Source organism: Pithys albifrons, chromosome 2, assembly GCF_047495875.1.
Source record: "Pithys albifrons albifrons isolate INPA30051 chromosome 2, PitAlb_v1, whole genome shotgun sequence".
Classification (NCBI taxonomy): domain Eukaryota; kingdom Metazoa; phylum Chordata; class Aves; order Passeriformes; family Thamnophilidae; genus Pithys; species Pithys albifrons.
Window position 1 is genome coordinate 51,429,894 of NC_092459.1, and position 19,577 is coordinate 51,449,470.

The 19,577-nt window shown below is 41.6% G+C and overlaps 1 protein-coding gene across 1 annotated transcript; it reads left to right on the forward strand.

Annotated features, from left to right (window-relative positions):
- The first annotated feature begins 3,139 nt into the window (after nucleotides 1-3,139).
- On the forward strand, nucleotides 3,140-19,417 carry HSF2 (heat shock transcription factor 2). Its single transcript, XM_071548989.1, has 13 exons — nucleotides 3,140-3,374; nucleotides 6,638-6,746; nucleotides 6,951-7,078; nucleotides 8,479-8,603; nucleotides 10,851-10,926; nucleotides 12,426-12,487; nucleotides 12,602-12,686; nucleotides 13,544-13,716; nucleotides 14,936-15,214; nucleotides 15,724-15,829; nucleotides 17,373-17,432; nucleotides 18,045-18,129; nucleotides 18,490-19,417. The coding sequence occupies exons 1-13, from the start codon at nucleotides 3,216-3,218 to the stop codon at nucleotides 18,777-18,779; spliced, it is 1,737 nt and encodes a 578-aa protein (XP_071405090.1). The 5' UTR covers nucleotides 3,140-3,215; the 3' UTR covers nucleotides 18,780-19,417.
- Nucleotides 19,418-19,577: the final 160 nt, after the last annotated feature.

Below are 19,577 nucleotides of genomic sequence, written 5' to 3' on the forward strand. Positions count from 1 at the left end.
GATGCAGATGCCTGAGGCGAGGTGGGCCCTTCAGCAGTCATAGAAGATATCACAAAGGGAGGTTGTGCTATTTCTTAACACTCCACCCTATGTTAATCTTATCAGTTTGAAAGCCTTTGTCCTCAGCCAAGAGCATCTTTCCAGGGGGCTGAGATGTCTCCCTCAACCCATCAGGCCTTATCAGAGGGGCCATAACCCTACAGTAGTCACAAGAAGAGGAGAGTACTTCCTTGAAATCTCTCACCCTACCTTTGGCTCCTGGGTCATTTTCAGTTGCTTGTTTTGCATCATGCTGTTTGTCTTAAGGAAAAGCTGTAGACTGGTGTCCCTTGGGGAGTTAACTCAGGCTTTACTCGGGGTCTGTTGCAACTGGACTTCACACAGGTTGCATGTCAGACTTACAAGAGGCATAGCAACGGCTTGTAAGAAAAGTGAGGCTGTTGACCCTTGCTGTCTATTCCACTGTGGTGGGAGAAAATAAATAGGAAGTCAGACAAGATATATTAAGTTCATATCAGAAAAGTATAGTTACATGAGGGCTGTTTTATTACCTCTATTTGTAAATGGGCTGTGGAACAAAGAATCCCCATCCCAAATAATTTTTCTTAAACCACATCAAAATTGGACTATCAGTGGCCAAAGCTCCTATGTAAGGACTATAAGACTGCTATGGGGCTGCCTGCTGCTTGAGCATGAGGGGAAGAGAAGAGACCAGTGGTGGTTGTGATTCTTGCTATATGGGATGCCAAAATAAACAGGTAGTGATATGAACAGATACCTAACTTTTTTCTCTTGGTTTCCTGCCCAGATTTGAGGTATTGCTAACTATATAGCCTCTCTGAAAGCTGTAAAAAAAGCACTGGAAATCAGATGTTGTCAGTGCTCTTTCAGTCCCCAAGCCCTAGGTCTTAGTTGGTACTCCTGTATGTGGGTGAACTGTGGGCCCAAAGGAGAGGGAACAAGGCTGGGGAGAAACAGGATGTGCTGGGGCTCAAGAGGATAGAGATTTGGGTTTTTTCTGAGTTCCCAACATTTCACAATACCCAAAAATATTTACAGTGCTGTATTTTTCTTGTGACCGGAGGGTGAGAACTGCATCCTGAATGATTTCAATAGCTTGACCTCTCTCAGAACTGATAATTACCAGACTTCTGCAAGCTAAATGGAGGAAAAAATTACTGCACAGTGGAAAACCACGATAGCACTGCTCATGAAAATACTGGGAAGTCAAGTCAAATAGACCCAGGTTAAAGACTGGTGAGTTCTGCAATTGCTGGCATGTAGAACAGGGTAACAGAAGCTTTAAGAAAATGGACAAAGAATTACCTTGTGCTCAGACCTCAAAAGTTAATAAAAAAACTAGTGGAAAAGTTGCTTCAATTGTATAGCTGTAAGACATTGGAAATCAAGTTACACAATATTTTTTCCTACCAAGGTGATGTTCAGTGTACTAATGAAATGCAAAAACAAAAAAAAAATTAGTGCAGCATTTCACTTCTGTCTGAAAAAATGACATTGATATAGTGATTTAGTTTTTTAAATAATTTAGCATTTATAAGCACAATTTGTCCAACAACATGTCAACTCCTATTTTCAAATGGATGTTGTAAACAAGAAATATACAGTGATAAGCAATTGAGTGTCCACATTAAATGACAACCATGTTATCTCTGCTTATCTAGCATTTGTATCGAGATAAATGGGATCTAGTAGGAGCTTACTGCATGCATGTCAGGATGAAAATTATTTGGAAAATTACCGTAAATTTGTGTTTAAATTTAAAAGGCACTGAGTTTTATCATTCCAAATACTGACCCTGCACAGCTAAGCCATAAACTTAGTAAACGTGACTTCCCTCAGGAATGAACTAGTGAATGTCAGTGAACAACTTTGTTACAGGCTGTTGTAGCTGTGATACACAGCAGAAAATGGAAATATTGAAATTAATTTTCCTGTAGGCTACAATGCTAAAGCTTCTCAGTTATTTTCCCTGTGCCATTGTGCATTATTTTCACTGTAAACAGAAGTGGATCAAGCTGACCAAGATTCCTTGAGACTTTTTTGAGAACTGCCAACAAAGTAAGACATCAGTAACATGCAGGCTTGTTGTGAAAATACTAGTTTCAGTACCATAGAACAATGTCTTAGAAATTATTTGCAGTGCAGTATGCAATTAAGTTTTGCCAAATACTTGGTTAGTATCACAAGAAATTAATTTTATTGCATTTTATATTCATTAGGCTGCTTATTCTTAGAGATACTCTTTTGATTTAAAGTAGTTTCTTTTCAGACGCTCTGTAGCCAATGTGTGTGTGTGGCTCGGCTTCACAAACGAAGATTTGGGAAGGGCTGTCCCCACATGGGTGTGCCTTTCCAGCCTGCACAGTGGATTTTAGGTGAGGCTCAGCATGCACAGAACTGGCCCCACCGTTTAAGTCCTGAGATTCATCTGCCACGGCCGAGCGAGCTTGGACAGTGACAGGGAAGTCCTCAGGACTAGAACCTACAGCAACCCGGCTTTACCCAGGAGGTCTCCCATCCAAGTACTAATCCAGGGCTGACCCTGCTTAGCTGCCGAGATCTGACGGGATCAGATGTCAGGGAGGCATTTAACTGCCCTTGTAGCCAATAGGTCTAAAGCCTAAACACAACTTGCCTTGGATAGAGGTCTACTTAGGGCCTGCCTGAGTGGTTTGGTTTTTTGGGTTTTTTTTTGAGTTGGCTTGGATGTTCCTGTTGCACATTAAATGTTCTTTTTATTAGGTCGTGTACAGCACAATGTACCGTGGCCCGTGTGCTTGCTTTCACCTCACAAGCTACTTCTTTACCTTCCCCCTGGCCCTTTCGGAAGGCCCTGGGAAAAGTCCCGCTCTGGGCCCGCTCGGGCCTTTCCCGGAGCGGGTGCCGGCACCGCCCCGTCACGCGCCCCTCCTGCCCGCACGCGCGCGCAGCCCCGCCGGGAACGTGCGCCCGCCGCGCGTGACCCCGCCCCTCCGGCGCGAGGCGCGCCCCTATTGGCCCCGTCCCCCGCGTGCTGGGGCTGTTGTGACACGTGAGAGCCGCGCACGTGGGGCCGTTATGTAAAGAGCAGCCGAAGGGGCGGAGCTGGCGCGCACGCGCGCGTGCGGCGGGGCTGGCGCGCACGCGGGGTCCGCGCGCGGGGCGGGGCTGTGCGCCCCCCCACGGGCAGAGGCCCCGGCGCCGCCACAGCCACAATGAAGCAGCAACAGCAGCAGCTGCCGCCTCCCCAGGCCCCGCAGCCACAGCAGCAGCAGCCGCCCTCCTTCGCCGGCCTGGGGGTCCCGGCCTTCCTCAGCAAGCTGTGGGCTTTGCTGGGCGAGACCCCCAGCAACCAGCTCATCACCTGGAGCCAGGTCGGCCGATCCCCACCTCCCCCATTCCCGCCCGCGTGTGGCGGGAGCGCCCCCCTACCCCCCCCCCCCCCAGTCTCGCCCCGGCCGTGCCCGCCGGGCACCGGGCCCTGCTGCGGCCGTGGGGCGGCTGTGGGTGCCCAGGCCCCGGCGTGCGCGTGGGGAGGGCGGAAAGCCGGGGCACGGCCGCATGGCTTGGTCGGGCTCCTGCCGGGCCGCGCCGCGCGGCCTCAGCCTCCTCTCACCTGGGGAGTGGGAGCGCCTGTGCCTACCCCGGGGGGCGCGTCCTCGGCCGCTGCTGGCCTGGAACCCGCTCGTTTGCCGGTCCCGACTGAGCAGCCCGGGACTTCCCCGGGCGGCAAGGGCCCCGTGGCTCGGAGCAGGGGGCGGGGGCCCCGGAGGCGTGGGGTTCTGCCGTGCACGGTGTCTGTGGCGCCGTAGTGCGGGGAACGCGGGGCTGCGGGAGGATCTCCTACCGCGGGTGGGAGCTGCGTCAGTAGTGGGGCTCGCCCTCGGTGAGCCGGGATGCGTGAGAGCCTCGGGGAGGGAGAGCCGGGTGTTGCGGCCTGCTGCTGTTCCCTGTGAGCCCCCGACGGGGTCTTCCCGGGCTCGGTGCCCATCTGCTGAAGCGGTGGGAAGAGGATGGGATGCGGGGAAAGTGTAATTGGGAACCCATCTTCTTACAGCATAAAGAAAGGCTAGCAAGTTGCTGCAGTGAGCATCACTGACTCTTGGGCGAAATGCTAAGCACATAATTTAATAATAGGTATTTTTCTGTATACCCCCTTTTCAAAACAATCCTGTTCTCAAACCGTGTCAGAATCTTCAAGTGGTGTTGAGGTAAACTCAGCTGAGAGCTGCTCGAGGAATGATAAAATGTCTTCTATACATTTACTGATAATGATTTACCAGTAACTTCTGCCAAAACTCTTCAAAGGTGGTAGCAGGAGACCCTGAAAGATTATGGTAGCTTTTCTTTCTTCTATTGTTTTCATTGTTTTTGGAAGAGGGGTAATAAGGGCTATATGAAGGTGCATGTTAGCTACCATCAGAAGTGCTATTTTTGTTACCTTACGCTTTTAATAGAGACATTCCAGAATCATTGCTTATGTTTACCTCGAGAAAACACAGTAAAACCCCCACAATTTTATTTTATTAATTAACAGTAAAGACTAATTGTTTGATATTCTGCAAGACTGTTTCTAGAGGGAAGGTCCACTAATGGCAGTTGATGTTATTGGCAACCAGTAGTTTTCATGGGAGGGAAGTATTGTGGTTACTTGGGATATCTTTTAGAAATATGCTGCGTCATTATTATAGGATACAAAAAGTGTATGAAGTGTGACAGGAATGGGAGAGTACAGTCAGTACAATATTTTGCTTTCCTTCCATACAAATCTTTGTCTTTACACTTGTAAGGATAAATGTCATCTGAATCCAAACAGCCAAATTTTGTCTCCCTCCATGCATACTTCAGTGAAGCCACAGTGCATGTTGTCTGTGGAAATACAGATGAAGAGTACCAAATGAAGAAGCACATGGAAAACTGCTGTATGCTGCAGTCATTGGCACTAGAAGTTGAAAATTGTATTGAGCTGTAGTGATGCTTACATGTCTCAATGTCTGTACAGCTTTGCTGTAAATGTCAAAGGGACAAAGGGAGGCACCACTTGGAAATTGCCTGTTGGTGTCACAGGTCACTGTGTAGTGTCACTTGTTTGAGCAGCTTCAGTTGGTGAGTTTCACACAGCGTTGGCTAAAGTAGTCTGTTCTTGACACTTCTTTGGCTTCCCCTTTCCCTTCCACTGGTAAATTCTCAGCAGGAGGTAGACAGGCATTACTGGAAGTTTTCATCTTCCTAGTTGCTCTCAGTGTTAAGCACCTAACTCATCCAGTGAAGAGCTCACTTTCTCTCACCCTGGTTAAAAAAAAATAAAATCTGTGGGTTCAGATAAGAACTGTTTAATAATTGAAACAAAGTAAAGGACAGAGAGAGAGAAACTCCAAGAAAAACAAATGATGTCCAGTACAATTGCTTACCACCTGCTGGGCCAGTACCCAGCCCATCCACACACAGCAGTTGAACCCCCTCATCTGGGTAACTCCCCCAGTTTATACACTAGAGATGATGATCCGTGGTGTGGAATATCCCCCTTTGCCCAGTGTGTGTGTCAGCTGTCCTGGTGTGGTGCATATCACTCCCTCCCTTTCTGTGCTCCCTCCCAGCTTCTTGTGCCTGTGCTTACTGGCAGAGCTTGGGAAGCTGAAAAGTCCTCAACTTAAGGCATGCACTGCTCAGCTACAACGAACACATCAGTGTGTAACCATGTAACCAACATTATTCTCCTACTCAATCCAAAACTCAGCACTGTACAAGCTTCTAAGGAAAAAATTATTCTATCCCTGCTGAAACCAGAACACAAGCCCTTGCATAAGGATCTTCAGGTGTTGTTATGGTTGGTTCTTTACACTTCTTGTGATCCTAGAACTGCTGGCATTTGGGGATAAGAAAGAGACCGTGACTCACTGAGCTCAAAGGCCTCTAAGAAGACAGAGTAACAGTGTGGCGTTTGTTGATACAGACTTTTCATTAAATGTAGGGTGAGGGTGCTGTGAACCTACAGACACACCTAAAGCATTTTGCAGAAGGCAGTTTGCATTTTACCAGTTATTTGCCCTGTATTTAATGTGATGCAGTCACTGGAGAACAAAGAGCTTATCCTATTTTAGTCAAAGCCCTTCCTCATAACTGGAATTCCAGGAGAAGGGGGATGTTGCCTTAGGTCTTTACCTTTTTGGTAACTCCAAAACCCAGTGGACATACTCAGCTCTTTGACAGCTCCATCTGCTCTGCAAGTCTTATCAAACTACCAGTGCTTTATTGAGGAAAACAGATGGGACTTTCAGCTGGTTGTTGGTGGGGTTTTTTGTTTCTCTCAGGCTCTTTGTTAGATGCCTTACAAAGACTCCAGAACTATGTACAAAACTGATAGTTTTGTCCTATAGTGAAACTGTGATAATTGTTGGTAAACAATTCATTTCTTGAGGAAGCAAAAAGTAATGATAGAGATGTTCCCCTTCAGACAGAGATAATGATGTAAATTGATACTACCCAGTAGCTTTTTGTTTTGGAAAGTTGTAGGCAAGCAGATCAGTAATGTACTGCATGCACAAAGGAAACATTCCTATCTGGTGATTAATTCTAAAAGTCCAGTGTGTTTTCTGCTACGTTTTTTAAGTGGTTTAATGTGTCTCTCTCCTTTTAGGATGGCAAGAGTTTCTTGGTGTTGGATGAACAGAGGTTCGCAAAAGAGATTCTTCCCAAGTACTTCAAGCACAACAACATGGCAAGCTTTGTCAGACAGTTAAACATGTGTAAGTTCCTGGGTTTTTGCATTCTGGCATAGTTCTCGACCCTGTACACACACGCTTAGTTACAATTTCTCTTGAACAGTGGCCCTGTTTGTGTGCAACTAGTATACTGTCTTATCCTTGGTGTTATTAACAGGATAGTTGGGACAGCATGCTTGAATTTTTTAATGTGGGTATTAAAGTTTTTCTTTTCTTTTTTTTTAAAAGATGGCTTCCGAAAAGTTTTCCATGTTGATTCTGGGATTGTCAAACTGGAGCGATACGGTCCAGTAGAGTTTCAGCATGCATATTTTAGGCAGGGCCGGGAGGACTTGCTGGAACACATTAAGAGGAAGGTTAGTGAAAACTCAGTATGTAGAAAACCTGTACTACTAAGTATTGATGAACAGCAAAGTTCATGTCATGTTTAACTGCAGGATTGTGAATGTAGGTAAGTTTGGAGTTTATGGAAGCAAACTGCACTGCTTGCTTTTGTATCTTGAACTTGTGTAAAGGTGTTTGGGGGGATTCGACTGTGCTTCTTTATTTAACCTACTGTGCCATGTTACAGTAAGTTTCACAAGTGGCAAAAATGAGTGAGTTGTGCAAGTATGACAGTTTTCAAGAGAGTATTAGAAGTACACAGCATGCTTTGACTTTATCAGTAATATAAGAAACTCCTTGTTTATGTAGCTTGTTTCAGAATAAAGCATTAAACTTTCCAACAAAGAGAACTGGGGGGCACACCTATAAACATGTTTGTTATGCTGCTAAATACGACTCTGAAATGTGCTCTGCTGATACTGTGAGTCAGATGAATGTAGATATCGAACAGAAATACAGCAAATTAAACTCTGGTGAAAGGTTGGGTGTTGTGGTTTAACCCCAGTCAGCATCTCGGCCCCACAGAGCTGCTCGCTCCCCCCATGCTGGAATGTGGGAATGAATTAGAATAGTAAGAGTGAGAAGACTCGTGGCTTGAGATCAAGGCAGTTTAATAAGTAAGGGAAAAGCCACACATGCAAGCAAAGCAAAACAAGGAATTCATTTACCACTTCCCGTCATCAGACAGGTGTTCAGCTATGTCCAGGAAAGCAGGGCCCCATCACTCATGACAGATACTTGGGAAGACAAATGCTCACTTTGAACACACCCCTTCCTTCTTTATCCTCCAGTTTTATATGGCCAGCACGACAACATATAGTATGGAATATCCCTTTGGTCAGCTGGGGGAAAACTGTCTCAGCTGTGTGTGTGCCCTCCCAGTATCTTGTGCACTCCCAGCCAACTCGCTGGTGCAGTGAGGTGAAAAGCAGAAAAGGCCTTTACTCTGTATGTAAGTCCTGCTCAGCAGTAACAAAAACAGCTCTGTGTTGCCAACACTGCAGCACCACAGCACAAATCCAAAACACAGTCCCATAATAGTTACTATGAAGAAAATTAACTCTATCCCAGCCAATATCAGCACGGAGTGATGTACTTATTAACTAGATTATTGTGAAGCAGTTACAATGAAGTAAAGCGCTTGGGAGAATACCTGAAGATTCTGAATGTGCATGTATGTTTGTAACAGCAAAAGCCAATGTGATTACTGCTGTGTTTCTGGTTTGGGGGTTTGTTTTGATGCTTGGTTTGTTATTAACTTAAATGCATAGTTTGTCAGCTCTAGTAAGAAAATATATTTGATCATCAAAAGAGAATAATAGTTAAGTATGAGTAAAGGGAAGTGGTATGTCTGGATTCTAATCTTTTAAAGGTTTCATCTTCGAGATCTGAAGAAAACAAAATACGTCAGGAGGATCTCTCCAAAATCATATGTAGTGCTCAAAAGATGCAAATTAAACAAACGACTATTGAATCTCAGTTGTCTCTTTTGAAGAGGTAAGTTGCTGCATCAGTAACTGTTCATAGTGCTGAGTAATTCTGATACTACATATTGGACAAAGACCTAATTTTATGTGTATCTTGATTTCGAGTTGCCTAACTTTACTATTGCTTCAGGAACATAAATTTCAATGGAAAAATTGCATTAAAAATTGAATATTCTGGTATTTCTAAAAGTAATAGGCACTGCTGGTATTTGCAGAACTGTCTAGTAGTGAGCAATTAAATAACACCCATAAATAATTAGTCCATAATGCTGCTGAGGCTGAGTATTCAAATTTGCTCTTAGCATTAATTTATGTGATCAAGTTTGAAGTAGTTACTGTATTTAGTTTGAGACAGAGTTTGGTTTGTATAAATAGCATATAATACTTTCTTGAAACAATTAATGTCTTTGCTCATTGATTTTTATTTTTATATTGTTGTTTTCATTCCCCCGCTACTTTAAATTGCAGAAGAGTTAATGCCTATGAAAATGTGTTTAGAAATCTAGTTTGGAAATTCATTAGTTATCTCAGTGACAGAGGAAAAGAATCTAAAATCCAAAAGTAAATAGAGTATTTTTAGAATTGCATTACTGCCTACTTAGTAATTATGATTTATTGTCAACAGTGAGAGAGAGGTGTGTCACAAATTACTTAATCCTTTAGAGTAAGTAGATACAGAGAAGATACATGAGCATAAAGTCATGCACTGTAAGTCACATCACCTGAATAGGAACTCTGTCTCAGAACACCTTATGTTGGGAAAGTAAGTGATGGTGTATCTCTGTGCCAGAGGTCACTGATTAGTTCAAGTTTTAAGAAGTAAATTCTGTCAGTTCTAGTTGCTTAAGTGGTAGAATATTCAGAGGCAGCTTACTTTGCTAAGAGGAGTCTTGATTAGAATTAGCCAGTCTGGAGTAGAAGCAGTCATATTTGCTGTTGTTAAATCCTATGAATTTGGGTTGAAGTAGCCTCAGAAGGCCACTGGGTCCAAACCCCTGCCCAGAGCAGGGCTGACTTTGAATGCCATGACATCCAGTTGAAAATGACTGACAGTCTGTAGATATGAGAACTTAAAATGGTTGTCCTTGGCATGCATATTGTTGTCTTATCAGTTCAAAATGACTGAGGTAGAAACAAGCTAAATCAGAAGATCTAGTCCTATAAGACGTGTTAATAAAGCTTGTGGGAAAATTCAGAAGGTTCAGAATCCCTGACTTCAGTTGTTGATTTCATGATGAAACTACTCTGAAATTGTATGTTGGACATAGGGGCAGTTTGAGGAGTAAGTAATACTGCATGTGAACAGCTGTTTCTGAAAGCTTAGCTTGAGGTTTCCTGAAAACTGAACACCAGTGGAGTTTGTTTTATTGTGTTGAAAATGAAACTGCAAAAGAAAAGAGGGCGATATGTTGTTTTTCCCAATGCATTGAAGCTTTTGGTATTCATTGGCTACCTCTTAATATGCAGTATGCTGTTGGAAACAAACTTCTTGTGGTTACAGTAGTGTGGGTAGTTTTTACACTGTCCCGGTAACCGGCCTTCTGTGAGTACTGGAATAAGTAAAGTTTGTAAAATGGCAGTGTTTAATGAAAACTGCCACATCTCACATGCTCTGTTAATTTTTAGCTCCTAATGTGCCCCTTTACTAGAGCTAATAGAGGCAACTGAATGGCTACAGCTGCCTGTGTGACTGGAGAGCTTGTTCTGTTCACACAAGCAAAGCATGTAGAGAAATGGCTTTCAGGATGGATGGACAGTTGCTGACAGGTGGCATGGACCTAGCAAGAGGTGTGTGAGAGAGGACAAACAGGCTTGATTAGGTGAAGAAGTCTGGGGTTTAGCGGTGAGAGAAAACTGCATTCTTACACTGTTCGGTCCCTTGCTGCCAGAAACCAGTTGTATGCTTGATGCTTTTATTTAATTCCTAGAAGGAAGGAGGTAACTTTGTTTTTATGGGAAAGGAAGCAAAATAGTTAATTTTTAAATGCTGAGTTTATAGGTAATAAATACTGCCAAATTTGGGAATATTTTTTTCTTCTTTTAAAGAGGTTGAAAATTCTCTGCAGGCCATTTGTTGTATTTGAGTCTCCATTTTATAATTATTTTCCAAGGCTGATGACTGTGTAATACTCCCACCCTCAATCTAAAAGCACATTTCAAAGAGCTTTAATGAGGCCAACTAATACTTAACAAAAATTAATATAAATGTTTTATAACTTAATTTTAGTTTGACTTTTAAATCATCATTTTTAAACAGAGAGAATGAATCCCTTTGGAGGGAAGTGTCAGAACTGAGAGCGAAACACTTGCAACAGCAGCAAGTTATTCGAAAGGTAAGGCTTCATTCAAGTGTTGTATGTGCGTGAGGAAATGCTTCTGAATTAGGAATACTGTGCCATGTTACCTTGCTTTGTCCTCACTCACGTTTTTTGTAGTGTGAAATGTCTCTTTAATAGAAAAAAACAACAGGGTGGTGTATGGTGAACAAATCTTAGTGAAACAAACATTCCGTGTATGTTACTGGATAAGCAGAAAATGAGACAATAGTCTTGTAAATATTTTCAAAGAAAGAAGTTCAAGAACATCATACATCAGTCATTATGGTACTCTTAAAATGGGCCTTCCAGCTTTTGTTACTTCAGGAATTGGATGACTGATACTCTTTGTTGGATGATCTTGAGAAAACTTTCTCACTGCAAGAATTACAAAGTTTTGTATTGGAAATTCACTGCTGTCCCACTTAGCTGACCCTCTGACCATATATTTCTAATGTTAATTGTACGTGTAATTTTTTCTGAATTTGTCAAAAATGGCTGTCTTGGGTTGAGCTGGCAAAATGCCAGGTGTCCAAGACAGGGAGAAAGTGTTCCTCCCCCCCAACCAGCCAAGGGAAAAAGAAGAGGGAGAGAGGAAAAAAAACTCTAAATCAGGTTTATGCTGAAACTAGCTATATGTATTTATACAGAAAATAGAAAATTAAGAGAAAACACAATATAACACACACTTACACAAGTTATATATATATAACAAGAATAACTTCCCACTCCCCAATTAATACAAAGCAAAGTCTATTACACTAGATTCATAAGCACTCTAAAAAACACCTAGCAAGAAAGAGAAAGTATAACAACAAAATATTTCTACTTCCCTGAATTTAAACAAAATGCAATCAGAGGTAGCAGGAGCAGGAGTCAGGCCTACTCCAAGACAGAAGCTGGATCACGTCCGGCTTGTACCTTGGCCATGGCAGAACTGACCAAGCCACTCCCACACACTGGATTTTACACCCTTTGAGATGATATAGTATGGTATGGAATACAATATTATTGGCTAGAAGTCAACTGTTAGCTAGCTCAGCCCAGCTCAAGTTAGCTGACAATTTCAGGCCTAGTCTGAACTGTAAAACCTAAATTTAGGCCCACCTGGCCAAACCCATAACAATGCCTTTCACCAGAACCAGTATTTACAGATAGAACGTATATATATGATCCACATCCCTATGTGCCTTCTGTCATTGCTTATTAGAATTCATCATTTGAGTCTTTCTGTGTACTGCACAATGTAGTATAAAAGTTTACTCTTACCTCCTGCTGTGTGAAAAACCTTTCTTGGAAAACTGAATAGCGATTTTGTTTAGATATTACCATCAGTATTTTTACCATAATTTCTAACTTTACTGAACAGCTCTGTATAAAAGTTACGATGCAAAATAAGTGTTTAGCTGTTTATGTATAGATTTTATTATTGAAGCCTTCTACTATGAGACACCTTGGTACTCAAGAGAAACAGTTACAAAACAGAGTGACTGACAGTAGTCTTCTTTCCCTTACAGATTGTACAATTCATTGTTACCTTGGTGCAGAATAACCAACTAGTGAGCCTAAAGCGCAAGAGGTAAATATTATCTTGAAAATTTGCTGTCCAGTCAAAAAACTGACATGCCTTGTTGATTAAAACCAAAGAAAGTGGGTTTGAGATTGCTTTCTTCCTTTACTCTTTCTGATGTAGACCTCTACTTCTGAACCCTAACGGACCTACAAAGTCGAATGTATTTCAGAAAATTGTGAAAGAACCCACTGACAGTGGCCACCATGTAAGTTTGCTATTATGGGCATTCTCTGTTAGTGATGAAGGAAGGATTGCAGGGGGGCAGGTGGATCAAGTAGTTTGTTTTATGGGTAATAAAACATACCTGTGTACTGAGAGCTGTTAATGTGTAGAAGTGATAGGTCAGATTCTGTTGATAATCTCCATTCATTTTACAACATAAGCATGTATAAACCAGTTGCCCATATATTAAATACAGCTTGACATAAGCCTACTGAAAGCAGTTTGCTTTTAATAATAGTGCTATTAGAAATAGCACATATATTTTGCATTATTATCTCTGCAAGTGAGGTGCCCCTGGCCCCATACAGGGACAAGGGTCCAGTGTGTTGCTCTGCAAGGCAGCATCCAATCCAGCAAAATCATGTCACGTTCCTGTGCCATTTGAAGGAGTCCCACCACAACCTTGTTTTCTGCTGTCCAAATAATGGTTGATGAGGAAATGATTAAAATAAGTGCTGTAGCATGGCTCCAGAGTTTGTAGCTTTGTAGCAAAGTATTATTTAAACAGCAGTCACTGTTTTAATATTTTCAGTTCTTGTATGGTCCTGCTTTCGCAGCTTTTCTGTTGCATTTGCTGACAGTGCTAGTATATTTTTATTTCTGTGCCTGTAGTATTTGCCAAACTTTTTTTCCTGTAGCTGGTATTCTCCATCTTGTTCATTTACTTGTATGGCTTTTTCTATTAAACATAGATCCATACAAACAGCTTGTAATCTCAAAGGTGTAGGAAAGCTCTTAGACTTTTTTAAATTTCAAGCATTGTAAGATAAAATGATAACCGTCAAAATGCTGAAGCTCATTATCCTTTTGTCCCCTGACTTCTTTAAAAATAATTTTCAGGTACCTCTCAACAGAAATGAGGGCTTGAAACAAAGGGAACAGATCTCAGATGACATTGTTATTTACGATGTCACTGAGGATGTGGGTGATGAAGAAAATCCTATGGGTGATGGTGAAGAAAATCTTCCTGTTACACCAGAAACAAACGAAGATATCACTTCAGATTCTTCCAAGTAAGAAGTCTCTAGAAGTGTATATAGATAATGGCTTTCAGTATTGTATAATATGCAGTAATTCAGATGTCTTTGGTAACATGTTTTTATGAAGTGGTCAGAATTATTCAGAACTCCTGCACATACAGAAACCTCATTTGTGAATTCACACTAGTTTTTGATTTATTGACCTCTGGATTTGTTCCAATTAGTTTATTGGCTGTTGGAGTTTTAATATGTAGTGGAGAGATAGGAACTGGTGAAAGCAATTTGTATTGTTGCACTCTTGTTAAATACTAGTTATCCAAAGACAGATGTCTTCTTTTGGTTATGAATATAGACAGAAATTGCTTCCATTGTTTTTACAAATTTTTATGGAGAATAATTTGCGTGTCTTTTTTGTCGGGTGTTGGTGTGGTCTTTGACACACCAGTTAAATTCGGGGAGTTTTCTTCGCTCCCAGGTGTTTTGTGATGAGTTCCTTCCTGTTTGTATTTTAATACTGTAGAAGTCATTAATCTTGCAGCTATGAGCAACTTGAAACTTGGTCCAGGGATTGAGATGCAACTCTCTTCCTGAGTTACATTGGATTGATAGGGCCTGTGTTATGCCTTAAGGAGTAAAAGTTAGGTATTTCTAGCTTACATTTGAACCATTGTTGCTCAGCTGATGTCTCAGGGAGTGCATTCTCTGATGGAAAAGCTTCATGAAGATAAGGCTGTGATAGAGGCAGCCTAACTAACAGCTACTTAGGGGTTAAGAACCAGAATATGCATGGAAACAAATTAGTTGAGGCTCACTCTTGGTTTTCAGGTTATATTTCCTGGTATACATAACACGGTTAATTAATTACAAATCTGTTGACTGAGATCCTTTATGTTATGGATGCTTCAGAATTGATTCTGTTCAACAGGTAATATGGAAAGTGTATATTGTCTGTCTAGTTTGATACCCTTTGGTCCGCTTTGTACATACTTCACATGCAAACTTACAGTTGTTCTAATGCAAAAAATACCAGTAGTTGGGGTGTGTGCTAGCTGAGCTGCACTAACTTACTGAGCATTACAGAACCACAGAAAATAGATATTGAGAGTATCTTTCTATGTTTAGTATTAAAAAGCAGTAGGAAAGTTTATTTCCTTATAGTAGCTTGATTAAAGTGAGGAGTAACTAAACCTGTGGAATTGTACCAGTTTAAATGAGTTGCGAAGTGCTCTAATTAATTTATCTTGTATTACAGCTGTAGTTGTAGCCATCATTCTCCTGATATTGTAATTGTGGAAGATGATAACGAAGATGAATACACCCCTGTAATTCAAGAGGATAAAAGCACCGAATCAGTTGCTGTCCCAGCTAATGATCCAGCCAGCCCTGTCAGTGACAGCACAAGTCCACTCATGTCAAGTGCTGTACAGCTGAATAACCAGTCAACTTTAACTGCAGAAGATCCAGTCTCAGTGATGGATTCCATACTCAGTGAAAATGGAGTAATTTCACAGAATATAAATCTGCTTGGAAAGTGAGTAATCTGGTCTTATGTTCAAGTATTAGAACGTATTACTTGACTGAAGTAAAAAGAACTGAATAGTAGTTTCTACTGAGAATGTTAGATTTATAGTCCACTGTTATTCTAGCCAGTTTCTCAAATATTTTAAGGAGTGACCTCTGATTCTCCTTGTGAAGTGAGTTGGGATGCATAATCTGGCAGTCTAACATTGTTGATATTGTTGTTTAAAGTGTCAGGATTTATTTGTGTTCCTCCTGAGGGCAGATGGAACTCATTAGGGCTGTGTGGGCCTAATGTCATGTCAAAGTTTTAAGTGGATACAATTCCTTCAATACCCGTTTCAGAGCACCCATTTGCTTTAATTGGGTTCTCTGAAGAGGGTAAAAGTTTTCATTTTTTTAATTCATTCTGGTTCTGGTGAAGAATTTTTAGATGCATGTACTACATCTGTGTAAAGTTTACTTGATGATTTCTCTTACTTTGTTAAGGGATACAGCAGTAAAATACTGTTTGTCTTCTAGAGTTGAACTTCTGGATTATCTTGACAGTATCGACTGCAGTTTAGAGGACTTCCAGGCTATGTTGTCGGGACGACAGTTCAGCATAGATCCAGATCTCCTGGTTGATGTAATTTTGACTGTTTATTTTAAATATTTTAGTAGTAGGTCTTTAAAAATATTTGTGTGTGTTGTTACTATTAAGAATAGATTTAATGCACAAGTGATACTTTTTTCCTTTCTTACCTTTACAAAGCAAATTTAGAAATATTTATATGTGTTTCTGGAGCAGTGGTATAATTAGTGTTACTGCCCTGCTCAAATGAATGCGTAAGTTTTTTATTGAAGAATGGCTTTATTAATGAAAGAAATCATGCTTCTATTTGTTGTGATGTGAACTTAGACATCAAGTAGATAAATACTCGTGCTTTAAAGTAACCCAGCACATCATTTGGGGTCTTCCCAGTGAACTGGGGTTAAAAAGACGCTTGGCATTTATTTTACAAGTTTCCTGCAATTTCAGATTATTTCCTTCAGGTTTATGTTGAGTAGAATGGTCTGGCTTGAAGGGGGGCCTGTGCATGTCATTTAGTCCAGCCCCATTGCTCAAAACAGGTCAGCCTGAAACTTGTATCTTCTCGTTCTGGATCTTGTTTTACTCAAATTCCAGAATCTCCAAAGACGGACTCTTGTGTGTCTGTCAAGGGCTTGACTACTCTTAATGAAATATTTCCTTATGTCAGCCACAGTTTTCCCTGCTGCAGCTTGTAGCTCTTAACTCTTGTCCTTGTCTATGTGGAGTTTGCCTTCTCTGTAACAGAGCAGTGCAAGAGTGCAGTTTACCCTCCCTCGTCTGCCCTCTTCAGACAAAGATTAGCCAGGTTTCCTGAGTCTCTTGCATGTCTTAACCCTCCAAACATCTGTCCAAGGCCCTCTGGACACCCTCTAATTTGAAAATTCTTGTACTGGGCGGCCTAAAACTGGACACTCTTTCACAAGTGGCCTCAGGTGCTCTGCAGAGAAGTAATGGCTTCCAGTAACATCCTGACTGTGCTGACTGTAGCAGAGCTTGTCTCCCTGTAGCAAGGCCATGTGGCTGGCTGATGGTAGGGTGTTGTCTGCCAGGACTCCCATGTCCCCTCTCCAAGGAGCTGCTCCCTGTCCATTTGTTCCTTAACCCTAACCTGGGCCAGTGCTTGAGGTTACCAGGTCCTGAAGACATGTGTCTGTTAAACCTCCTTGGAGTGCCTGTTGGCCCCCTCTCCCACTTCTCTGAGATCCCTCTGAACAGCAGTTCTGCTTTCCCACGTGTTGATGACTCCTTCCAGTTTGGTGTCACTTGCAAAGTTGAGCAGGATGTGGTCCTTGATATTGTAGACAGTTATCCATGCAGCAAAGTAAGAAGAAATTGGTGTCTCAAACTGCAGCAAACCAAGTTAGTTAGATGCAGTAAAATTGTATTCTCTGTGACTGAGCTTCCTGGAATTCCAAACCATTATGCTCCAAAGCTAAGCTTTCTTTGCAAAAGTGGCAACTACCTGTAAATAAACTCCAGTCCTCATCGAGGGTGGAATAAGTACAGGGGTTATTCTCACACATGCAGATGCGATGGTCTTGTATTCCTAATAACAACACTGAGATACCTAAAGTTTAATGTGTTTTGTCTCATTCAGCTTTTTACAAGCTCCGTGCAGATGAATCCCACAGATCATGATCACATCACTAATAGCAAAGTAAGTCTTAAATCTATTGCTCAATGTACACAGTAGTAAGAGATGCAAACTGCACTCACCTTTTGCTGTTTTTTTTACTGCTATCGTGGTACTTCATGCTCTGGCTTTTAAGAATTTCGTGAGAATAAGAAGACTAGAGCTGATTTCATTGTTTCTTAGGCTATAAACAGCAAAGGGATGAAGAACACTAATTAACGATGTCCTTTAACACTTGTATTATCTTGAGGTCAATACCTGTATGTTGTACTAGTCTCTTGACTTTTGTATTCCCCAAGATTTTAGTTCTTGCCGACATGGTACACACTGTCAGAGTGGTTTCATCTGTATTGTGTGGTAGGAAAAGAAACACAAGAATAAGCAGTGGAGCAAAGATGTAGCATTTTGAATTTGTCCTGTTCATTTACAAGCATTAGTCTTGATTCTGGCTTTGTAGGCTGTGTTTCCATTTCACATTTTCTCAGCGAGGTCTATTAGCATGGATAATACTGATAATGCCACTGCATGCTTTCACAAATAAAAATTGTAGGGTTTTTTTAATAGTTGGTCAGCTGTGTTCCAGTGGCACTGGTACAGGCGTTAAGCTTGTGTTTAAGAGTTTGCTTTTTTCCCCAGATGGAGACAAAGGGAAAAGAAACTAACAAGAATAATGCTGGTCCAGCAGCTTCACAGGAAACAGAAGCTTCTAAGCCCAAATCAGGTGAGTGATTTGTTGAAATACTTAAACAGTTAAACATGCATTGTTCTAAAAGCCATCTTGGTTATTCACTCTTCTTCGGTTTTATGTTACACTGACAAAGAAATAACCAAAACCAAATACTTACTGTATTTGATTTAGGATTTTTGGCACTGCACCAGGTGTCGAGAAATTGATGTTTTGCAGGAGAACCTGCACAATTTTATGCATGAATGTAATAATGTTTTAGCAACACATTTAAAACAAACATCTATAATGGCTTTTATTATTTTTTAAATAAGTGCTGTGGGTTGGATTTTGGTTTTTCCTTCTGCATGTAGAAAGGCATGTGAACTGATGTTCTGGGCATTTTTTCCCCCTTAGATAAGCAGCTGATACATTACACTGCATTTCCACTCCTTGCATTCCTCGATGGGAACCCAGGCTCCACTGTTGAGAGCGGGAGCTTCACAGCTGAAACCTCTTCCACTGTTGATAAGTCCCTGGAAGGCGACGAGCTCCTGGAGAGCAGCCTGGACCCTGAGCCCACCCAGAGCAAACTGGTGCGGCTGGAGCCCTTGACTGAGGCAGAGGCGAGTGAAGCCACACTGTTCTACCTATGTGAACTTGCTCCAGCACCCATGGACACAGATATGTCCTTTTTGGATAACTGACATGAGGGTAACTCTGTATATAGTCATGAAGATGAACTATTTATTTAGAATATTGTTTGGTATGAGTTTTTTGTAAATCACTGTTTTATGTAACCAGGTATGTGGAATCTAAAGTACCTTTCCTATCTTCCTACAAGCAATGGATTAGTTACACCCTTAGACAAGCCACCGGGCACGGCTGGCAGTACTGCGTGGGACTGCTGCTACACTGCTGTCAACACTTTTGTTACACACATTGCTAAATACCTAACACTTGTCAGTAGTGAGCTTTCATTTATGGTTTCTTATACTTCTGGTCTTACATATGATGACATAAACTAGTAGTGTATGGTTAGGGAGCACCAACTTTATGTATTTTGGGTCTTTATTTTTTACATTTTGTTTAACACACATGAGGCTTTTTTGGGGTGGGGGGACCAGGACCTCTGATGTAGGCTTTTTTTTTCCCTGCTTGAACTGGGAACAAAGTGCCTGTACCTTGCTAAATCTTGGTTCTGCCTTACTTTCACTTCAGTGGAAGTGCTCACACATAGCACAAACTGGGGAAAAGTTCTTGACAGCCACCAGGCCCCCTGACTGCATGAGTACTTTTAAATTGGACCATCTATGCTCATAAAATAAATGTTACTTAAGTGTGAGACTTAAGAATTTGTCTCTTTATTTCATGTACCAGGTGGTTATGGATTTAACAGCCTCTCGTTCTCTTACTTTAGTAGCTGTGCAAGGAGGTCTGCTTCTGTGAACAATTACTGGAAAACAGTCATCTCCAAACTTCAAGGTTTATTGAAGTGCATAAAC

Coding starts and splice junctions, on each gene's coding strand:
- HSF2 (XM_071548989.1), top strand. CDS start 3,216: ATGAAGCAGCAACAGCAGCAGCTGCCGCCTCCCCAGGCCCCGCAGCCA. Junction 12,687..13,543: donor CCACTGACAGTGGCCACCAT/GTAAGTTTGCTA, acceptor AATAATTTTCAG/GTACCTCTCAACAGAAATGA. Junction 17,433..18,044: donor ATCACATCACTAATAGCAAA/GTAAGTCTTAAA, acceptor TTTTTTCCCCAG/ATGGAGACAAAGGGAAAAGA.